At 36.2% G+C, this 21834-nt stretch overlaps 1 protein-coding gene and 1 pseudogene across 12 annotated transcripts in view; one reads left to right on the top strand and one right to left on the bottom strand.

Moving 5' to 3' along the window:
• LOC113673640 (DNA-dependent protein kinase catalytic subunit) overlaps positions 1-21834 on the top strand; it is a 159094-nt gene that overhangs the window by 66492 nt on the left and 70768 nt on the right. For 11 of the 12 annotated variants that reach the window (XR_016180295.1, XR_016180294.1, XR_016180297.1 and 8 more), the window contains exons 34-45: positions 139-266; positions 1627-1721; positions 3047-3149; positions 3589-3722; positions 7816-7882; positions 8714-8892; positions 11050-11215; positions 13580-13658; positions 14742-14864; positions 15936-16030; positions 17455-17599; positions 18093-18254. Coding sequence is in view for 6 of the 12 variants with exons in the window: in XM_089184350.1 (XP_089040476.1) it covers positions 139-266; positions 1627-1721; positions 3047-3149; positions 3589-3722; positions 7816-7882; positions 8714-8892; positions 11050-11215; positions 13580-13658; positions 14742-14864; positions 15936-16030; positions 17455-17599; positions 18093-18254 (1476 nt within the window). In the remaining 6 variants the exon portion in view is untranslated. The remainder of the gene's footprint in view (positions 1-138; positions 267-1626; positions 1722-3046; positions 3150-3588; positions 3723-7815; positions 7883-8713; positions 8893-11049; positions 11216-13579; positions 13659-14741; positions 14865-15935; positions 16031-17454; positions 17600-18092; positions 18255-21834) is intronic. The other variant, XM_089184351.1, reaches the window with a different exon arrangement.
• Positions 4208-5301, bottom strand: LOC149038833 (uncharacterized; annotated as a pseudogene).

The following is a 21834-nucleotide window of genomic DNA, read 5'->3' as shown; positions in this document are numbered from 1 at the left end:
TTTCCCTTGTCCCCATGAATTATTCTGTCAACACCTTTTCCTGGAAAATAAAGGTACGTATATTTTAGAGATATTTTCAAATTGCGACAGTTTTGAAAACAGTGTATATGTATTGTTTTTTTTCCTTACGTTGGTTAGCAATCAGAGAAAAGTCCAATTAATATCAAGTCATTGTTAAAGCGCCTCTACAGTCTTGCCCTCCATCCTAGTGCATCAAAGAGACTTGGTGCAGCCTTGACATTTAATAATATCTACACAGTTTTTAGGTAAGTCTACATAATTGTTTGTTTTCATAATATTTTTTTTTTGAGATCTGATGTGAAACGCAAGATAAAGGAACAGTGGCTGATTTATTTAATTCAGTTATCTTATGTCAACATTACAAGCTATGTCTGTCACTAAAATATTTTTTACACTTCTACTGGTGAGAATAAACATGTCAATTTCAAAATTGGTCAAATTGACTGCTACATATCTTTAATAAAAGAAAGAAAACCTGCAGTCACAAATAATTTATTCTGAGGTATATCATTTTGAGGCAGTAATCTTAGGTTTGTTATCAATTGCAAGTCAGAGAAAGCTATGTGAGCAAAGATTGTTGCAATCCAATGCAAACACAAGAAATTTAAGGGTGAAATTTGAGGCTATACTGCATGCTAATGAGGTGTCAAAATGCTTTGACCCCCATATAGGCTGCATCCCAAACTTTTTACCCATCTTTCCGATACAAAATGTGGCCTATCTATCGGTAAATTGGTAAGCTGTATGAAGAAACATTTAGTATAATAAGATAATATGCAGAATGTCCTCAGCTTTCAAATCAGTGGTCATCTGATTGAGAAAGATGTGTTTTTCCTTGTTCCAAATTAGATTGAGAAGTGAAGCAATAAAGTAATGAAATCTTAATATTGCACTTGAGCTCTGGAATGTCATGCTTTTTTTTCTGAAAAATCTGATCCTTTCATTTTTAAGCATGGAAAAGCCTTTTTGGTCCTAAACTACTATCATAAACCTTTGGCTATGATGGGCTAATAAACAGCAAAAATACTACTTTATAAAATGTATTGCTGGTCAGACCTTGTCTGCATGGTAAAGTTAACAATAAACTCTCCCTCTTATCACCAAAAGTTATAAGACATCCAGGAAAGGAGAAATACTCAGCAATTTGGATATTTCTACTCAACCTACATAAAATCTTAAAAGAGGGAAAAACATGCAAACATAATAGTGACTTTTTGACTGTGCAAATTAGAAGTGCTAATGACTAGCTGTTGGAGCAAACATAGGAGTTTGGAAATTATGATTCTAGGAATACCTAACTTAAAAAGCTATGCTAAGCTTGTCACCTTCGTGGCCATAATAAAAACATAAGTGTTATGGCCTCATTTACTGGTATTGGGTTTTGTCAAAATTGAGACAAACATCCAGATTTTTGAGTAGAGATTCAAGATCTAAAAAAAATAGGAAAGGAACCGTGCTGGAGAAAAAAAAGCAGGAGAAGGCGAACTGTGAATTTGATGTGTTCAAAGCAGCTAGCAGTTATGGTAGTTCAGTTTCTATTTTTATCATTAAAGTTAAGTAAATAAAAATACTGAATCATAAGAAAAACATTTGCTAATCATGCAGGGAAGAGTCTTCATTGGTGGACATTTTTGCTCTGGAAATGCTTGTAAATTACTTGGAATGTTTGTGTCTGTCACACAGTGATGAACAGGCTAAAGGTAAACTATTGGGTGTCTTTAATGTCTTGGTTTTACTATTTCAGGTGTTAAAATAGGTCAGATATTGTAAGAAAAAATATGAGTGGTTTATCTACAAAACTATTTTAAATTATTCCTATAACATGCATTTTGAAGAGCAATCTTGGTGTTTTTAATGAGAAGTGACGTTTTTCTGATTCAAATAAAAGCTATAACTGACATTTAAGCTTGATCAGACATGAGAGAATTGTCTTGTCTGAAGGTACTCGTGTTACAAATTGTCCTAGTGTCGAAAGTGATCATGTTGAAAATCAACGATTGACAACTAAGGTTCCTTCAAGGCAAAGGGTTACTGATAAATGAAGATCATCTTGAGGAAGAAAGAGTTACTTGACAATAAAGAACTCTTGACAACAAAGACATATGTAAGAAAAAAATTACAAAAAAAAAAAAATTGTAGTTAGATTGACTTCTGTACCACCTTGTGTTGTGAAATAAGTTTGGGTGACAAACTGGATCCAGACTGCTTTATAATTTTTTAAACAATCATTTACCCTATTCACACCAGCAAAACTTGTTTTGTTAAACTGGTTTTTACTGGACGAAAATCTTAAACATAGAACTGAAAAACTTAATTTTCCATAGGATTCAAGTACTTGCTAACTTGCATTTCCAATGTGCTAAATTTAAATTAAAAAATTATAGGGTTAAGTAGTTTCTATGAATAAAAAAAATGAAAGTGTTTAACAAAACAACCTCGAAATATGTTTAAGCTTTGGTGTGAATGGGGTAATAGACAAGGTATGCTTATGTTACTTTTTTTCCCCTTAATCATAAACATTCTGTCATGTAACCCTGGATTAGTAAGTTTCATGACACAAATGTATCCATCCTATGTAAAGTCAATTTAAAATTGCAATTGGGAGTTGAGAAATCAAGTAGCAACACTTCAGAAGGAGAAATACAGTTCACCACTAACTACCTGCAGGGATGTTACTTTCCAAAAAATGAACTATAGTTCAGATTGTTTGAGACATATTTCTTGAGTGGATCTTCATTTTTGTGTAGGTCTTCATTTTTGAGAATGGTTTTGAGTTTGTTGCTTCTTTGATAGATTTTCATTTTAGGAACTCCACCTTCAATACTGTTTGTTATAGTTGTGCAAAAAAAGGGCACTGCCATATTGTTGGTAATGGTAAGAAAAGTTATGAAACCATCAGGGAGAATGGGTTTCCTATTAGTTATTGTCTATCAATCATTTTTTCTTGAATTAACAAGGGGAGAAAGATTATTTGTTATTAATTTTTGGGTTTAATGTCAATCTTAGATAATGTTGTTGTATGCAGGCACCCAGGAACAGTGTGTTCAAGTAATCGTACACCTTGAAAGGATAATTCACTTCAGAGCACATTTGCTAATCAAGGAAAACCATCGCAGAAGAATTCCCAAGTATGGTATTAAACCTTCATCTAACTCATTTTCTATTTCTTTTGATAACTTTGTTGTTGTATTCTTTAACTAACATTTTAATGGCAAAGATTAAGGAGAAAAACAAGTTAAAAATTTTCCTTGATATGTGGATGTTATTTGCTACTGGATTAGAATAATTCAGCTATCTGAAAAATCTACATCCTTGCAAGATAAAATTATTTTACAGTATACTAGTACAGCAGTCCTTGTCAATTTACTTCTTTCTAATCATTTTGGTTTAATGCTAATCCTGTTCCACTTTTGTTTTGGATATTCCATCATTCATTATTGATAATTTATGTAAATGAGCCTTTAAATTGAAGTGCTGGCTACTCTCAGTGCCTAACACCAATTTTCTTCCTCCCCTTTTCTCAAGTGATCAAGAGATTAAGTTTCATGTATTCTTTTGATTTAAAAGGGGATTTGGATCTCAAAGTTCCATAACATTAATTCATATGATTCCCTGGCTAGTCAAGCAATGTGGAAGACCAAGTTCAGAGAGCCGACATCAATGTATGAGACTTATTTGCAAGTTAGCACCACTCTTGCCAGGTATTGTCCTAATTGCAGTGAATAATTTATATTATAGGGGGGGAAGAACTTAACAAGGAATTGAAGTGTACTTTGATCCCTCAGCTTTAATTCTCTTCTGAAACACAACAATAATTTCAAGAACACAACAATCTTTTGAAAAGGAAGAAATGTGGGTTGTGTGTGTGTGTTTATGTGCAGAAAATGGAGCTATGCTTTTGGTGGCAATATGATGATGAGAAAACAGGTATAAATTAGTTTAATGAAAAGTGCTCATTGATACTGTGGGGATTAAGAGTGCTGATTTGGGAGATAAATTTTCCTTCAGGAAAGGCTGCAAACTGTCACTTAATGCTTAGAATGGTTGGGGAGATTAAAGTGTCGAGCAACTGGTTTGGATGCATCCTTGTCATTTCTTTCTATGTGACAGAGGTCTTCTTGAAATTGGTGAGCTAGTCGTCCTCCTGTTTCTGCACCGATGTATAACTTTTTGCAATAAGTGTAAGTTATACAGTAGATGACATTGGCGGAGGTGCACAGTAAGAGATCAGTGATCTTAATGGATCTCTTGAGTCCTGACATTTTCTCTGTGATGTGAATGAAGGGACAAGTTTTGTGTCATGAGTGCATTTAAAAGTTCCAGGCTGGTCATTGGTTTGAAACAAACTTCTTATCAAAAAGTTGCCAATGTTTTTGTTGCATTTGAATGAAATTAGTGAAGGTCGCTAAAAGATAGTACCAGTCTCTGAATCATTTCTAAGTAATTTCAAGTTTTAAGAATAATAGATTTAACTGTGTGGTTGTGAGGGTGAAATGTGAAAGTGAATGGAATGCAATCAGTATTTTCTTTCTGAGCCATTTGTTGTGTCAATTGTCAATCAATTTGTTGGTTACAGTGGTGGTCTGCTTGAATGGCAGACATAGGATAATTATGTTCATTGAAAAACTGGCACATTGCCTCTGATTTTTAGAAAAATCAGAGTTGTCACTACATAAACAACAAAGTCTGAGAAACTGAAAAAGGTGTGGAATTCTTGACTTGTGATGGATGTGAAGATGAATACAATGAGTAACTATGTGAATCTGTAGGTTTGTAATAAACACTAGTGCATAGATGATTGCCTTTAATTGAAATTTTAATGTCTAGATTAGCCAAAGAAGTGTCAGAAATTTCCCAGGTATATTTAAGAGCCGTATAAAAGGAATTGATGGCAGTTATAAATTGAGTGAGCTCCTCTCTGGTAGAGGAGGTAGTGCTGATCCATTCGTCAATGTAGGGACCATAGAGTTCAGGTTTGGAGCTGTTGTATTGTCTTAAGAATTGGTGTTCAATAAAGCCTATGAAGAGATTGGCGCAGCAGAGTCCCATTTTGGTACCCATGGCTATGCCACTAGTCTGTTTGTAGTAGTTGCCACCCGATGAAAAGCAATTGAGTGTTAGTACTAGTTCAGCTAGATGAAGTAGTGTTTCAGAGCTAAGGTCCTTGGCAGTGCATTAATTAAAAAACATGTTGGAGGGCCAGGAGACCTTAGTCACTGGGAATGATGGTATTAAGAGAGGTAACGTTCATTATTGGGATACCTGTGGTAGCCCAGTCATAAAACACCTTTGTTTTTTTTTTGTCTTTTTTTTTTCCTCTGCCACAAAATGGAAAAATTGCACAATAGTACCCAGTGGTCATTGGGCAACTAACTGTGATCCAATGAAGGTGAATGTGTTCACATGCTGATCATGTGTGTTATCTTGATGATGACTGACATTGTCATGCACAGACAGGGCTGGGTTACATGATGAACCACGAGATTTTTGCTTATAAAACTCTTGTGTCAGCCATTTTGTATTTGTTTTGGGGTTGTTGTTTTGGCAATGGAGGTTCTACATTTTTGAGCTATGATTACTTGGAGCTTTATGGTGCAAACGTAACACATTTGAGAAAGCTGCTCAGTTATCTGTTATTGTATATGATAATAAGCTTAATGATAGCAATGATGAGAAATTTGTTTATTTTGATCGCCCTCACATGCATGGTATTCGTGTTTGTGATCGTGAGCCCAGCAGAATACCAAAGAAATGAATTACACATATTTTGAAGAAATTCAGGAAAGTAAGACATTTATTTCGAACCTACATAAAAAAAAAAGCACACTGAAGTCTTCCTGAATGCATCTTTTTACAAATAAAGCTTGTGAAAAAATATAGGCACATGGAATCAGATGTGTGAATAAAGGAACAACAAAATACCCCTCTTCTGCAGTCAGGAGAAAATATCCAAAGTCTAAAAAAACAGGATACTGAACATGCAAAACAATATCCACATGAAATAAAAAGTCCAAAGCCAAATGACCACAACAATCTTTTTAAGTACTATTAATTTTCAGAAAAGAGTTTGAGGGTTTAATCAGGTTTCCAAATGGGAGAAAACATTCTAAAACACAAGGCCACAGGCCAAGTTGTTGTATTGTTTTTGAGTGGTAACCTGATGATTGCTGAAGCAAGAGGTCTTGAAATTACTTCTCTAACAAAGAAAATATGTAGAAATTATCATTTTAATAAGTTTTCTGCATTAAAATATTTTCTTTGAGACATGGAATGTGAACCTGTTACCTACTTGCTGTTTGCTGGTCTATGATATTGTTTCATTTGCATTCAATGGCACGTTGTTACCTAGCTGTTTTTGTCTTTTGAGCAAGCACATTGCTTTGCAATGCAGATGGCAGAGTACAGATTTAGACCTCTGAAAACCCAGTGAAGAAGATACCTAAATATATAAAAACAAATGAGCAGATGGGGTTTTTGAAGATTGGTAAAGAGCCCAATTTCCCAAAGTAGCCAGGTTAGACCACCAGGTGGTCTATAAACACTATGATCTACACAAAGCTCATTCCTTCAAAGTTTCGTTAGTTCAAATGGATGCTTTAAGCCTTAATTGCTGGCAGACAAAGTTTATCCAAGAAGTTACAAGGCCATCAAAAGATGGTATACCATTTTAACCAGTTGGGTCATTGTAACCAGATGGGCCATTTTTTAGTAGGATCCTTATTATTACCTGCAGACCACTTCATATTTTTAGTCATTTTATCAATTAAGATCAAGTAAGCAGTCGGACCATTTTATCTAATAAGGTCATGGACTATTTTAACCAGTTGGATTGTTTTGTCTAATAACATCATTTACTACCAGTTTGTAACATTTTATGTAGTTAGAACACTTTTGCAGGTTGAAGCTTTTTCAGACCATTTTTACCAGTTGGATTATTTTCTCTTGTTAGACCATTTTCCACCATGTGGACCATTCTATTTAGTTGGACCATTTTTATTGGTTGGACCTTTTATCTTGATAGACTATTTGAAATGTTTGGACTATTTTACTTATGAACACTGGTTGGATGTATTTGAGCTAGTTGGATCATATGGTTAAATCATTTAAATCATTGGACCGGTTACGCAGTTTGATCCTTTTATTTAGTTAAGCTACTTCTATCAGTTGGATCATTTTATCTCAAAATATGTATCAAGAAAATTGATACATATTTCATTTGATGCATTGATAAAGACATCATGCATTTTATTTGTTTAGCTGTTTTAAAGGCTAGCCTTACATTTTAATTTTCCTTAAGTCGTTTTAATCAATATACTCTCACTATTTATATTAGTTTCTTATCTTATCATTCCTATTTATAAATGATGGTCATTTTCTTAGATTTTAATCTTTTTAGGGCCCTTGTATAAACAAATTTTTGTAAATTTTGCATCCTCAATGAAGATTATTTAATAATAATAAATCCACAAATGTAGCTGATTGGGTATGCTGACTAGAACATTTTTTACAGACAAATGTAAAAATAGTCATGAAGTCACTATCAAATTTTCTTGGCTTGATGAGTTATCCATTTTTTTAGGCAAGAGACTTTGCTGTGCATGCATTTCATGTAAACTGCAAACTCAAATATGATACACTGCTTTATCCAGTTTAGGAGTCAAGCTAGTGGAGCCTGGTCATGATCTGTGGTTACAATTTGTTGAAGACAATAGATGAAAATTAGTATAACTGTTGAATCAGAATGAAAAGAGGTATTATTTTCTAAGTGATTCCTTTCTTTCCAATTTGAAATAGATATAAACTCTGCTGCTGACTGGATGAAAAGAACTCATGAAGACCATCCATCCTTATTTGTTTATAGGTCTGGTTCAGCATATGATTGCTATGAAAATTTTCATATGATGATATATAGTAATGATTACTCTATATTTTTTTCACAGATTATTGCAATTTTGACATTGCAGCATTTCATGTGTAGTGATGCCATTAGAGCAATGAGTTATTGGAATCTTTAAGGTGTAATGGTTTTGTTACACAAACCACCTATTTCGGTTAGGGATAGCTAAAAAATTAAACAACTCATATATTATTATTTGCAAGGAACAACTGACCAAGAAATGAAAAAGATTTGGGTAGTTCTTAAAAGGATTCCATGGCTTGGGTCCAAATATGAAGGGGTGGTCCGTGGACCTTTAGTTCATGTTTAATTATACTACACTCTTGTCTCCAAAATTGTCTTAAACTTCAACATTTGAAATTTAGATCTTGCTTTGTTTTTATGTTTTCCTTTAGGTAGTTTTCAATCTATGGACAAAGCCACATACTTCATGAGATAATGTTTCTATGGCTCTCTGAAAGTTTTGATGTGATAATCTGAGTTACTATTGCGTTCAGTTGCTTTCAACAGCAATTTCTAAAAGTGGAGAATTCAATGAGCCCTCAATTGGTTTGCTTTTATGGATATGAGATTGTACATAGCTATTAGAGAACTTTGGCCTTTACTATTTACCATATCGTCATGAATACAATGCAATGAAAGTATACCATGGAACTATTGTCACTGCCTTTGGTCCCTCACACCTGAATGACATGATGAAAAATTGTTTGCTATAAGTGAAAATTTCATAATTTAATACATTGACAGTCATGTTGTAGTTGTTGTCAATGTTGTTTTATTGTGATCTATTAATAGATTTGAGGGAGGTGGTGGTGGACAGAAAGGTATTCAGCAATATCCAACCCTAGAGCATGTTGGTGGACATTTTTCCTTGAAAGAGACAATTCTTTGGTTTGAGTTTGTTTTAGCAGCTCTTGACTGCTACACATGGAGCTTCAGTGAGCATCTTCTATCACCAAGCTGGGTCTTCATTTGTGAGTAACAAGTTTGTAGCCTATACTGGTAGCTGATAATTTTTTCTTATTTAAAGATGTCTGCATGTGGTAGCATAACCACAGATAGTTTATGTGAGAAAAAATTTTTTTTTCAGATGTGGATTCTGTTCATAACAAGTGACTAATTGATCTGTTTAGGTTGACTGCTGTTAGAAAAGGTGTTTGAAAAAAAAATCATGCTTTATTGGGATTGAACTTATGCCAGTTGATTGCCACTACAATGTAAGCCATTAGTCCCATTGTATGTTCCCTTTATGGAAGTTCTATCAGGGGTAGGGTTGCCTCAGCATTGCTTCTGACCAATTCATGGCTCCATCTGTATTGTTTTCATGGAAGGTCCACTATGCATGAACAATTGAAAGGCTCAGAGCAAGAATGATCCCTTGATTTTTCGGCCATTTTTGAAAGTGTTCAGAAGTAGTTGACAACTACTTCACTTTCAAAAATGGCCGAAAAATCAAGGGATCGTTCTTGCTCTGAGCCCTCCAATTACCTATATCTCCGACAAAATGTAGCTGCGAGGGATCCAATTTTGGCAGTTCATGGTAATGTCTATCATTATCATCTTTCTGTACCTTCACAATTCTCTCAGGCATGTCAGAAATCAGGTGGCTCAAATTATGCTATAGTTATGGAGAGACATTTGCATCCCAAGCAATTACTATGCTGATTAGGGCTTTTTGCTTTCAGCAAGTGTGTTGGTCACTCAAGTAATGCTAGCTAGGAATCTTACATATTAACACAGATTTTTGTTATTAGGGATCTGCGGGTCTTGGAATACATCTAAAGACTTTTTTCTGATGAAACATTATTTGAAAGCCACTGCATGTTTGCTTAAAATCTTAAAGTCATCATTATGAAATAGGGGGTCCATTGTCTGACACCAGCCATAGGATGGATGGAAAACCCCAAGTGACCTTTCCTTTCTTTAAGATAAAATGTGGCACTTCATGAGGGTATAAAGTTTCTACACTGTGACAGGTAATCCTCTTGCTTGGCTGTGACCTTTGGGCTGGTGAGCACTGGCACACTCTTTGGATTTCTCTCTGGGCAAATTTGTGAATCACGCAGACATTAGTTAGCAGGTATCATAACACAATGGCTTTTGCACATGAATCCATCTTCTGTGCCAAATAGTTGATTATGAGATTTTTTAAAATCATCTGTTACCTTGTAAGAGGGAAACTTCATTTTGCAAACCATTTCAAAGTCTACATAGCCTTCACTGCACAGTGAGAGAGCTTTTTCTCTGATGATACCTCGCTTGTCACTAAACACCTGGAAAAAGTAATTTTCTTTGCTTCATAATGTATGTGTAGTTGACCAGATGCCACAGTGTTGTATCTATCTTGGGTCCAACCACAGAATTTAGAGTCACTTATCTTAGATACTCTTTCAGGCTCAGTGGATTTCAATTAAGCTGTATGTTTGGCTTTTTTTTCCCTGTTGATTTCACATATCTTGCCCTTTCTGGATGATCCCTGAGTAACTGATGGAGTATGAGGCTTCAAAGCTCCATTAAAGACAATCAACTTTTGCAGGATCTAGTTGCCTCCCTAGTGAAAAGAACAAAACTTGTAAGGTGGTCCTCTGCCAAGGCATATCTTGTCCTTGAAATTCCTTTTGCACCAGTGCAAATTTGTAAGCATCTTCTGTTCAGGTCCATGTTAAGGTATGAAATAACCTGGTAAGAAGGCTTAATTCTTGCCATGCAACTCAAAATAAGCATATATACAGCTTTGCTGACTCTGGTTGTGCTCTTGTAAGATCTTCCAATCCCTTGAAAAACCATGAAGCAAGGATTACTGAGCAAGCTCTTGTTTGGAAAGGATTTTCTATATTAGTGGTCAGGTAATAGCTTCAAGCTGCACTAAATTGCCCTTCTCTCAGTTACCAAATAAGGAACCTGGTCAATTAAAGAGTGGGCAGAATTTTTCACATTGTAAGAAAGAACACATTTTAAAAAAGAATATGAAGGGACAGCATAGATTTGCACATCTTATGCCAGTGAAACATACAATTAACATTTTGGTGGTAATTGAACACAGTTCAGACTTACCATAAAACAATAAGCCTTTCCTTATTATGACAGCTTTTCTCAATACTTTTTAAAAACTCTTTTCTATTTCCATGTAGCACCAAAGGATGATAAAATGCCCAGTGTTCTTTTCATATCGTTGAAGTTCTTTTTGTCTCGTCTGGCAATGTTTGGGATTACAGCAGCCACCAGTTGTTTCACAGCAGGTCCATCAAGGGGCTTGGGGGACATTTTTACACCCAGAGAGATAGATGACTATTTCAGGTATATGAAATATGTAGAAAAGTTATGTTTAAAAGCTATTAGTAATTACCAAACTAACAATGATTTCATTTTCTTGTATTGACTTAGTTACTTATTAATGTGATTTGTCTGATTTAACGTATCCATCAATATTACTTCTTACATCAGGTGACTTTGGTATAAATGTGTTTGAATATGGCAAAATACTTATTTCTGTGGACACAAAAATAGTACCCTTTTAGAGGATATGATTTGAAGATAATAAAGACAATAATAGAAATATAATGCAAACTGATCCTTCATACCTTTGAGCAAAAAAGAGAATGAGGCCTACTGTACATACTTAAAAGGTCCCGTTTGTTATGATACTTGCGCCATGATGAATACATTTACATTTTAGGAAGATTGGGTTTAATAACACATCATGAGGCACATCAACTGTAGCAAAATTATTAATACTATAGGAAGAGGATTATAACAACATTGATACTTATCTGCTATATACAGAGTATGATATTGTAAGAAGCGGATTATTATTAAGTTACATAAGTATTAATGTCTTGATCTGCTTGTATGGCATGAATAATTTTGCTACAGTTGGAACCCATACACTTAATGGTTAAATCACAATTGAGGTAACCTGAAACAATCTTGTACAACACATGTATTGCTCTCATTCATTAATTTGGGTCTTGAGCAATTAGGATGTAATTGACTCCCTGAAGCAGCAGATGTCAAAAATCTATCAGTAGGTGACAACTTTTTGTGGATTTAAGTGTAGACTCACTTTCCATGGGTCAAGAAGTGTGAAATGCAGGGGGTAGTTTGTGATTTATTGACTTGAATGGCTTGAGCCTAGTTTTGGAAGGTGTCTGGAAACAGTGAAATAGCAACAAAATGACAGACTGGAGAGAAAGCACCTCCAAACACCATGCTAATACACGTAACTGACTTTTAAAAATTCCTTTTCCTGCGCGGTTTCTCTTTTGAATTTCTTAAAGTACATTATTTTAATAATTTCAAATCTAAATAAAAGTTGAAATAGTTGGTTATAAAGAAACCTCAGAACATAGTGTGTATACAGGTACATTATTCTCTCTTATTGGTTCATTTGGCTAACTCTTTGTCTGATTAATTGTATTCATCACCTGGATATCCTGTCAGGGTCTGTGTTACTGCACATGGCAGTTTTCCTTCTTTTTTTGTAATCACTGCTGTCTGGTTCCTGAGAAGCCTGAAACAAGCTAAATAGTTGTCAAGACTAGTGGGGGAGATTTGCAGAAACCAAGGATTTAAATTTTTTTTTTCCAATGTTGAAACATTAAATAACGGAAACCCAAGTACAATGTTTACTCAATGCTACTTTCAGCCCCTTACCACAAAAGTGATGTACTTTTCAAATTTCCCTACTAAAAGGGTAATAGTAAAATGAACAGATAGGTGGTGGTCTGAACATTTGCAACAAAATATGTTTTATGGTTGCCTGACATTTGATTTAAAAGCCCTATATGCAATTTGTGAAGACAAAGCTCATTTGTTTTGTGATATCTATGATGCAAGACTAGAATGTCTTTATCTTGTTACGTGGTAGCTAAATTGCAGTCTTAGGCCCCTTCCACACTAATGTATTTTGTTTGGAAAGAGCATGATTTTTAATACATTTTTATTAATCATCCATACTACAGAGTCCTAAAATGCTGTTTCAAAGGTGAAATATTCAGAAAATGCATCAGATTAGAAAGATGGCTTTTTGAAAATGTTGACAAAGTTAGCATAGCATACTTTGGGTTCCATCAGTGTTGTTAGGTCTTTTAGTGGGATGATAATTAAAAATACATCTAAAGGTACAGTACACTTGGTTGGAAAGGTCAGTTGGCCAAAATAGTTCCATTCATTTTGGTTGAGACTATTGTATTCTTTGAAAACTGATCAGTGTGGTATGGGCCTGAAATAGCTCCTATTGAAAATGACTTGCATGATTTGATAATGAATATGATCCCACAACCTTGGTTTACTTTCAAAGTGAAAGAAGAAGTTGCCCTCTCTTCCCTGGAAACGGAAAACCCATTCCATATTTGACAGAACTTCACGAGATTGCAATAAGGGAGATTTAATAATGAATTTATCCACAACAGTTAATTACACTGACATTCAATTTAGATTAAGGCATTTGGATTCTAATTTTTGAATGGCAGTATGTTGATGTAATTAAGTTCCAACAGAAGTTTTACTGGCAAAAATGGGCAATCCCTTCATCCTATGGATGTCTTAAGCAACCATCCCTTCTACCAGGTAGTTAACCAAGTGATAGCTTATGGTTTTTTGGAAATGTTTATGATAACAGTTTTCCAGAGGATTATTCTCTATTTTTGTGTCTGTGTACAGGGCTAAGTGCATAGTGATAGTAAGGGTCATAAATTTTGTTACCGTACTTCTCCAGGACTTTCCCCAGGAAACTTTAAAGGTGATTAAACATTATTTTATTTGCTCAATATTCTTAATTCAATGTGAAATGGGCATTGTAACTATGTATATGATTCTGTGATAACAGCATTAAGTACCTTCAAAAATACCATAAGTACAGAAGCTTGTAGGGCTGTTGATATGTCAAGTTAGAACAATTTGTTAGTTTCTAAAACAATATCTGTCATAGGTTATTTTCTGCAGGAAATTCAGAGCTGGGCAATTTCCTTGAGCTCCCACTCCGCTTAGTAGGATATGATAACGTTCCTTGATATTAAAGACGCATTTTCAGATTGATCCATTATGAGAGCAAATCATATACATTTTTTTAAAAATAGTTTCTGACACTAAAAATCATTTCTCAGTTTGACACCTACTTTGCCTTTGCTGCCATGACAGTAAATATGCAATTTTGAATCTGGACTCAACTTCAAAGTCCAATTTTTCCCCGTGATATCTTTATTCAGACTTATAAAATAAGGTAGAGGATTACAAACCTCATTGTATTCTGCAGGGTGCTGTTGGAGTGCTTTGAAATTGCCCAGCTCAGAATTTTCTGCAACAAATAACCTATTACAGATATTATTTTAGAAACCTAGAAATTGTTCTAACTTGACTCATCAAGAACACTACAAGCTTCCAAACTTATGGTATTTTTCAAGGTCCTGCATGGTCCTTCTTTTACAGTCACTTCTCAAGTTTACTTACTGCTCTCTACCCTGGTAAATCGTTTTGCTTGAGAGGTGTACCTAGTTAGGTAGTCAAGGTTTTGCTTTGGAGAGACCTTAAGCCTTTTCCTTTTTGATGGTTTCCAAGGAGCTAAGTCCCTAAAAATGCTGTTTATGTTATTTACATAAAATTAATGTACTGCCTTTTGCTAAATTATGGTTGAAAAACAAATTGACCAAAACAGGGTGAAACAAGTGAGGTGCTTGAGTGATACAGTCCTGAACAATTCAAATTTATAGGGTGACTAAGAAAAGTGAACTGAAAAACTGATTGCACAGAGTGCTTTGAAGCTCATTGGTCTTTGATTTATTTACTCTTATAATCTCTATTAATGATAGTCCTGATGTTTTGTTAGACATTTCCTCTTGAGTTTTGGAGTGAGGACCTGTTTGAGGTTTTACTTAGCTGTGTCTTGGAACCAGGAGTGGTTGGATTTCACATGGGAGATGTTGAAGTTGTTGAGAAGTTACCAGAACAGGTTTTGTAACTGCATGTAATTTTGGTAGCTTTTGGTATACGAACTTTACAATTAAACAGTGCATAAGGGTGTTCTTGTTGATAGGGGGATTGAGAAACATAATACTTGAAGGGTAATGATAAGCCCACCTGAATGTATTATTGACAACTAATGAAATGGTGAGTGGATTTCAAGAAAGTGCCAGCAATCAATAGTGTAAAGACTCCAAAAACCAGAAAAAGATTATTGTTTATTTTCAGCAGTGGCATGTAACCTATCTAGAAGCATTTACAAAATAACTAAGATACTTCTAGCGTCCCGATTGGTTAAAAATCTTATCATTTACTGCTCTGGTAAACCTATAGAAAATTGAAGTTTATTTTATAAAAGCAGTACACAGCATTTTCTACCAGCTAACACACTTAATTGTAATGTCGAGAGAACACCAGGAAAGTTTGTAAATCACAAGCTTGAGGGTTACATTATTTTTGTCCAAGAGCTGGGGTTTAGTAGAGTGCAAGACTAGCTAATCAGAAATTTAGACCCCAGCTTTTTTAACAATTTAGGGAAGTAAAATGCCTCTACAGCTGTAGGTTATATGCTTCTGCATTTAGTAATAGTCAATCGAACATCATAGTTGGAAACACAGACACAATTATATTTCTAATAAGTTAGAAAGAAAAACCATCATTAAATGGAAAAGATTACATGAAAAAGATCCATTTGTTTTGATCACTCATAGACATATTTAGGTACTCTGTGTCTAGAGTCAAAGGAGATCTGACAATGAGTTTGCATGACTAATAATCTTAAATTCATGGTGGAGAATGGGAGATTCCATATCCACTAATTGATTTGGACCTAAGGGGGGGTGTCACTTTGATACCAGTTTGTTTAGTGAAGGTGGCCAATTTTGAAACATAACTTTTTGTCTGGTCACTAAAAAGAACATTGCGCCTTTTCCTGCTTTGGTTAGTATAGAAAGCACCTAGACACAGAATGCTGCTCATTTTTGTCATACCTGCTGCAGCACTAAGGCGGTAACCTGTTACATACTGTACTCTTATTGATCCACTTTGTTCTACTATTTAGACTGGTGCTTTGTGTAAGCTGTTGGCCCAAAGGCTTTCAGGAGAGAGTTTGAAAAGATTTAAAGGAACCCTTGAAAAGAAGATTGCATTGGGAAGGTAATTTTCTAGGAAAAATTCTGTATATTTAAATGCATGTCTCCTTTCCAACAAGAATAACCTCAGGGCAAGAAGTTACGGGGAAAATGTACACTTTTGTTTCGCAAGACAAGTCCTATGATTAATTTGTGCCTTTGTCTAGAATTTAAAGTACCGCTCTCGCTAGTAGCGGTCCTCTCGACTTCCCGTCGGAAGAAAGTTTTCTTTTATTTTTTGCCCATGAAAAGGGATTAGGACACATGTTTGAAAAATAGTTTAGTTGTTCTCTAATTCTCTTTTTTTGCGTCGTCACAAGCCAAAATGATTTCTGGCCAGACCACCCCAGTGAACAGCGATCGAAAGATCAAAGATTTTGTCCAGCGCGCAGCGACTGCAACAATGTAGCTCATGGAATTGTATCTTGCTACAAGTTACAAGATGTATTCAGTTAGTTCACAGACAAAACATGGAAACTTCAGCTGAAGTATTTTTCATACCAGCGTGATCAGAGGAGACTCTTCTCTTCGACCATAACTTGCATATCAAAAATTTTCTACTTTGTACGAAAGAATTCTCAAAATTCAGATGTTAGTCGGGCTGAAAAAGCATATCAGTGCATAGTTTATGCATCAATAAGGTTACGGATTGCCTCAAACCCGCGGGTATATCTCTAGCTTCCATCCGCCAACTTCTTAAAAACAGCGCAAATCCATGTGTTTGCTCAGTTGCGCTCGTGTCAAAGATCATTTGCATGATTCTTAAAATTGACCAAGATCTCCTTTTGACCGTTCAAACTTCGTTTATCTTCTACGTTGAGAATTTTAGGTTTTCACAGCAACTGAATGGAGATTAGATGCCGAGTTGTCCTAAAACGTTATGTAAACGTGATCGGTCGTAACGCTTGCGCGCTTGCGTGACTTACAACATAGACAAAGGTGATCGGAAGGCGCTTTCTCGATAATTTACGTTGAAATATCAAGTCATGAACTACGGGCAGTGTGGAGAAGATCGAAATTAAAGAATACAATTTGGCACTGTGGTCATAACAGACATATCGCGTTGCTTAAAAGGACACAAAAACAAGTTAAAATAGGTTACAGTGTTTATATTTACAAAACAACACGCATACACTCCGAAATAATTCTTGCAGTTTCTCCCGAGATTTAGTATACGGAACCCGATGAACTAACCTTCCTTTCCGCCGATTTGTTTCCATCACTGATGATGTTACGCTCTTATGGAGCACAACGGTTTTGAGCGACCAACTGATTTATGTAACCCTTTTTACATACATATATTCATCTTGCTCCATGTATGCACAATTTGCTTTTTTTTCCTAAAAGGTAGTCAACAGCATAATTTAAGTAAAACAAGGACCTATGCTCTAGAGTGCTAATAAGAAAAATGTTAAACAGTTTCAGTCCTATGTTATTGCCTTGTTACAGTCACTGCAATCTGTTTGATCAACTTCCATTTCCACTGAGTGGTCTGCAAGAATGCCATGTTGATCATCTGAGATTGGCTTACTTGGTACAAGGCCACCAACAGCTGCACTGTGCTGGCTTGCTACTACCTGCTTTAAAGGCTCAGGTTTGTAGGGTTCAAGTAGTTATTGCATAACATTTCAAATGCCAAACAACTGGAAAATTTTACCAGTGAGCACTTTAGTAATATGCTAACCATGCTCAGGTAGAGTCATCTAGCTGTCACCTTTAATCTACCCCTTTTATAAATAGCATGTGGCTAGTCCCTGATCAAATTTGCAAAGTTACATGTATGTAATTTTATTGTTGATGGTGTATTGTAATTGTCTCCTGTGCATTGTCTATTCAATCATTGGTGTATGTTTCTGATATCCTGTTTGTCAAAACAGCATTTTCAAAGTTATATGAGTTTTGAAATATCAAAGAAATTCACCATAAATTTGTCCGTTATTTCTAGAGTTCCTTTCATTTGCCAATAAATCCATCAGTCTCAACAAGGCTATATACAAAGTTTGTTGTGTTTCTTTCAGAGATCTGTAAATAGCTCTTAGCTTAAAGATTATTGTGTTTAAACAAAGATGATTATGATAATGTTGTAGGCTGGAAGTACAGCAGAAAAGTATGCAGTAAAACTTTTCACAGCAGTGTATGACAGTGTTAAACTGTCTGTGAATGGCAGTCTCCAGACAGTCGTTCTTGCTCCAGCTTCTCAGCAACTTGCCTCTAAATTACTGGATTTGGCCTATGACCTTGGTCTTCAGGTTTGTGAAGTGTTGGTGCATAAAGTCCGTGATTAACATTACTATTATCAACTGAGTGGACATTTTGACCATTACCCTTTGTCAAAGCTAATGGAGGAATTGTGGGTTGTGAGTGTTTATATGCAGAAAATGGAGCTATGCTACTGGTGGGAATAATTATGGTGACGAGAAAAGCAAAAAGAAATTAGTCAAATGAAAAGCCCTTGCTGATACCTTGGGGACTAAGGGTGCCGATTTGAAAGATAAATTTTTGTTCTAGAGTTTTGCGCCTTTCTGAATTTCCCAGATGTAGGGAAAGGCTGCAAACTGAAATATGTTGCTTAGAATGATTAGGATATAAAAATCCACTTATATGACACTGCTTAGGGAAATTTGCCACAAAAGCTTTCAAACATAACTACCAAGTCACATTCTATACATTGGTATTCATCTTACGCCATTACATGACTATCATCTATGATATTTATCATAGTGTTTGGCTGTCCTGTGGTTAAATGTCAAATATACCGGTTTACATTATGTTCTGAATCACAATTGGTAAAACTTGTTTATGTTAGAAACATAAAGCTTATATCTTTGCTTGATTTGACATTCTCTTCCGTTACTTTAGTAAAATCTACCACCTAGTATAAATAAGCTTTGGTTAACAGATTACGGATACCTGTGGTAAATTGTTCAGCTACATTTTTCTGAATGGCGCTTTAGGTGAAATCCTAAATATTCTCCTATCTAACCAAAATTCCACAAGTGACTGATGAAATGGCTAATTCTTAGTCGATGTACTCTGGTCACAACTGACGCCTTTGTATATATTTATGGCTGTTGGTAGTTGCTGCCACTCTTGCATGAACCAGTGCACACCAAATAATCCTTTAAGGACTTGCATCATCCTCTACATGAAGCTCTACATCCACATCGGGTATAGAACAGATTCCTTTGCTTGAGGTAGAGTTGTCCAGAATGGTGACCATGAGTTGTTGAGCTGCTGCCACCCTCAGTCTGATGGGCTTGGGAGCACTGGCTGACAATAGGGGGTTTGGCCCCATAGGTAGCCTTTATGGAACATTGCTCTTTTGACGTGCTGCTCAAGTGGGGCTCTGGTGGGAGGCATGCTGTCTGAGCTTCTAGACCTCTTTGAAAAGAGCTTTTACTGTGCCTCGTTTACTTTTGTAAGGCTGCTTGTACAGTCATATAAAGGGACAACAAACCTCTCAAGCACAGCCATGCATTCCTCTGTGTTCTCTTTTTGTGATACTTTGAAGACTTTTAGCACTGATGTCAGTTGAGGAAACACTCTTCACACATTCCAAGCCGTTTTTTTTTCATGCCCTCCCAAAAATGAAATATTACCACACCCAGTTAGTGCATGGAACATTGGTGGGGTCGAGGCTTTATCGGGACTCAGGGACATTGCTATAGCATGTGTAGGGGTATTCTGTACATTCTTTCTAGATCCATAGGTGATCCAGAGTTCATCTGTTGGAAGAGTACTAGCCACTGAAATAGCAAGTACAACAACATCTGTATCATGGCTTCTAATTTAAATTTGTCAATATCCACTTGAGGCTGCATCATGTACATGGACCATAAGGCGAGTATCTGCCTCTTCATTTGTGCAAGGTGCAAGTAAGCTCATCCCTTTTCTTTCAGTACTTGTTAGGATACCCTCGCCATAGGCAGAGTAGATGCTCTTACCCCTCAGGTGCCTTCAGTCAAACCACCTTAGATAAAGTGAATACAAATATATGAGATAAAATCGTGTATAGTAAGGTGTTTGAATTCTGTTAAAGACACAGCTCTGTTATAGAAGTCGACAATATTAGATACATATCTTGCTTGTAATGAGTTTGAAAAGTTTGTCCTTACTATCATCGACTCATGGAAAGCCTTTCCAGTCAGCAGGAATTCTTGTTGATGCTAGTACTTTGGGCCATTGTCCAGATCCTCTCTTTTCTCGCAATCATCTCTTTAGTGAATCATCCTGATAGACATCCCAGAGTAAGTCAACCCTTCTTGCTGTTTCAAGGTGTTTGAGGATGTAAGGGGTGAACAGGGTACTAAAGTATTCATCAAAGGTGCGTGGTGCTCTTGGCTGTAGCATCTGCACAACAACAGCTCCATCAAGAATAACTGCATCAGCGACTTGTTGAGATGCAATCTATGCTTATGTGCTGGGTAAGCACTTCACCAAGTCTGCCTTCTGTCCTCCTCTAAGCTGGCCAAACTGCAGAAGTGATGGCAGCTGTAGTTGGTTCTCATGCTTAAAGAAATCTTCCAAGTTTCCATCATGAATTTGACACGCTATGTATAGCCACAAACATAAAGCACTATCCTCTTTCAAAACTTCCACTTTTGCCTTGTCTTTTGAAATGGTCTCCTTGTTGGTTGACATGAAAGTGGGAAGATCATTCGTCTTGAGAGGTTGTATAACAGGCTTGCTTCTCTTGATGAACCACTCATTGACAAATGAGTTAAACTGTTCCTTACCAATTTTTGTAAGATTGTGAACAGTTTTGACCACCGTATCATCCATGATATCCCTGGTATAGATCGCAATTAGGTTTCCATCTCCTTCAAGGAGGCACGGATGAAGCGAGCCCTGAGAGGTAGTGGAACTCAGATTGTGATCAATGTTAGCAACCGCTGTAGTTGTCAATAGTGTCCCTCTGAGTTTAAATGGACATGTAACTCCTTCAGGTGCATTCCTTTCAATTACACTGTTTGTTATTTTGGTAGAGATGGAGTTAAACCTTTTGTATGAAATACACATTCCTAGGTTATAAAAGGTATCAATGAGAGATCTGTCTCTGGTTGCATCATATATTTTCAGAGCAGTATAAATGGGCAGCGGGCACTCTCTTGATCTTATATGATGTGTCATTTACCAGTGCCCTCAGGATGATTGCAAGGTCTTGAAATGCTGTTAAATATGATCAGTTGCACGATTGAGAGACAGGCCTGGCTATCTGGAGGGTTGGCCTTAATAGTGACACCTGTGATTATCACACCAACTAATGATAGCAAGGAGACAGGAACAGCATTTTCCTGACATTCTGGGACAAATGTGCCATTTGAAGAATTTTTTTCTCAGGATCTCTCTCCTTGAAATATGTGCTGCTCTTGCCAGACAAAATGCGTCAGAATCCATCTTTTTAAACTTTGACAGCATTCCCCCGATTTCATGTTGCAACACCAGTTAAATTTCCCTGCCTTCTGCATGCGCTGTAAGATTGGGAAATGCTGCTAGCACTCTCTCCTTAAGGCTTGTTGCATTAACTTTGCCACACTCAGCACCTGTCCCTTGTAGTTTGGAGGTACAATATCTCACCAAATCTGAAAGGATAAGTGTTGCAGGCTCGGCAAATGTAAGCTCTTCAATGTCCACTGAGGTATCATCTGTAGGTTTTGAATCCTGTTGTTTGAAAGGCCTGGCCCTACTGTAAAGTCCAACCAAGCACTTGACATGGTACTTTGCCTCCATGGCAACTAAAACACCAGCCAACATCTTAGCAATGACTTTTTTGTCATTCAGAAGAGGGGCATGGTCTCTGACTTTCTTGTCGACATCAAGGGTTGATGC

Source organism: Pocillopora damicornis, chromosome 10 (assembly GCF_964200805.1).
Source record: "Pocillopora damicornis chromosome 10, jaPocDami1.2, whole genome shotgun sequence".
NCBI lineage: Eukaryota > Metazoa > Cnidaria > Anthozoa > Scleractinia > Pocilloporidae > Pocillopora > Pocillopora damicornis.
Note: the sequence above shows the minus strand (reverse complement) of the source record. Positions and strands in the feature narration are given on the sequence as shown.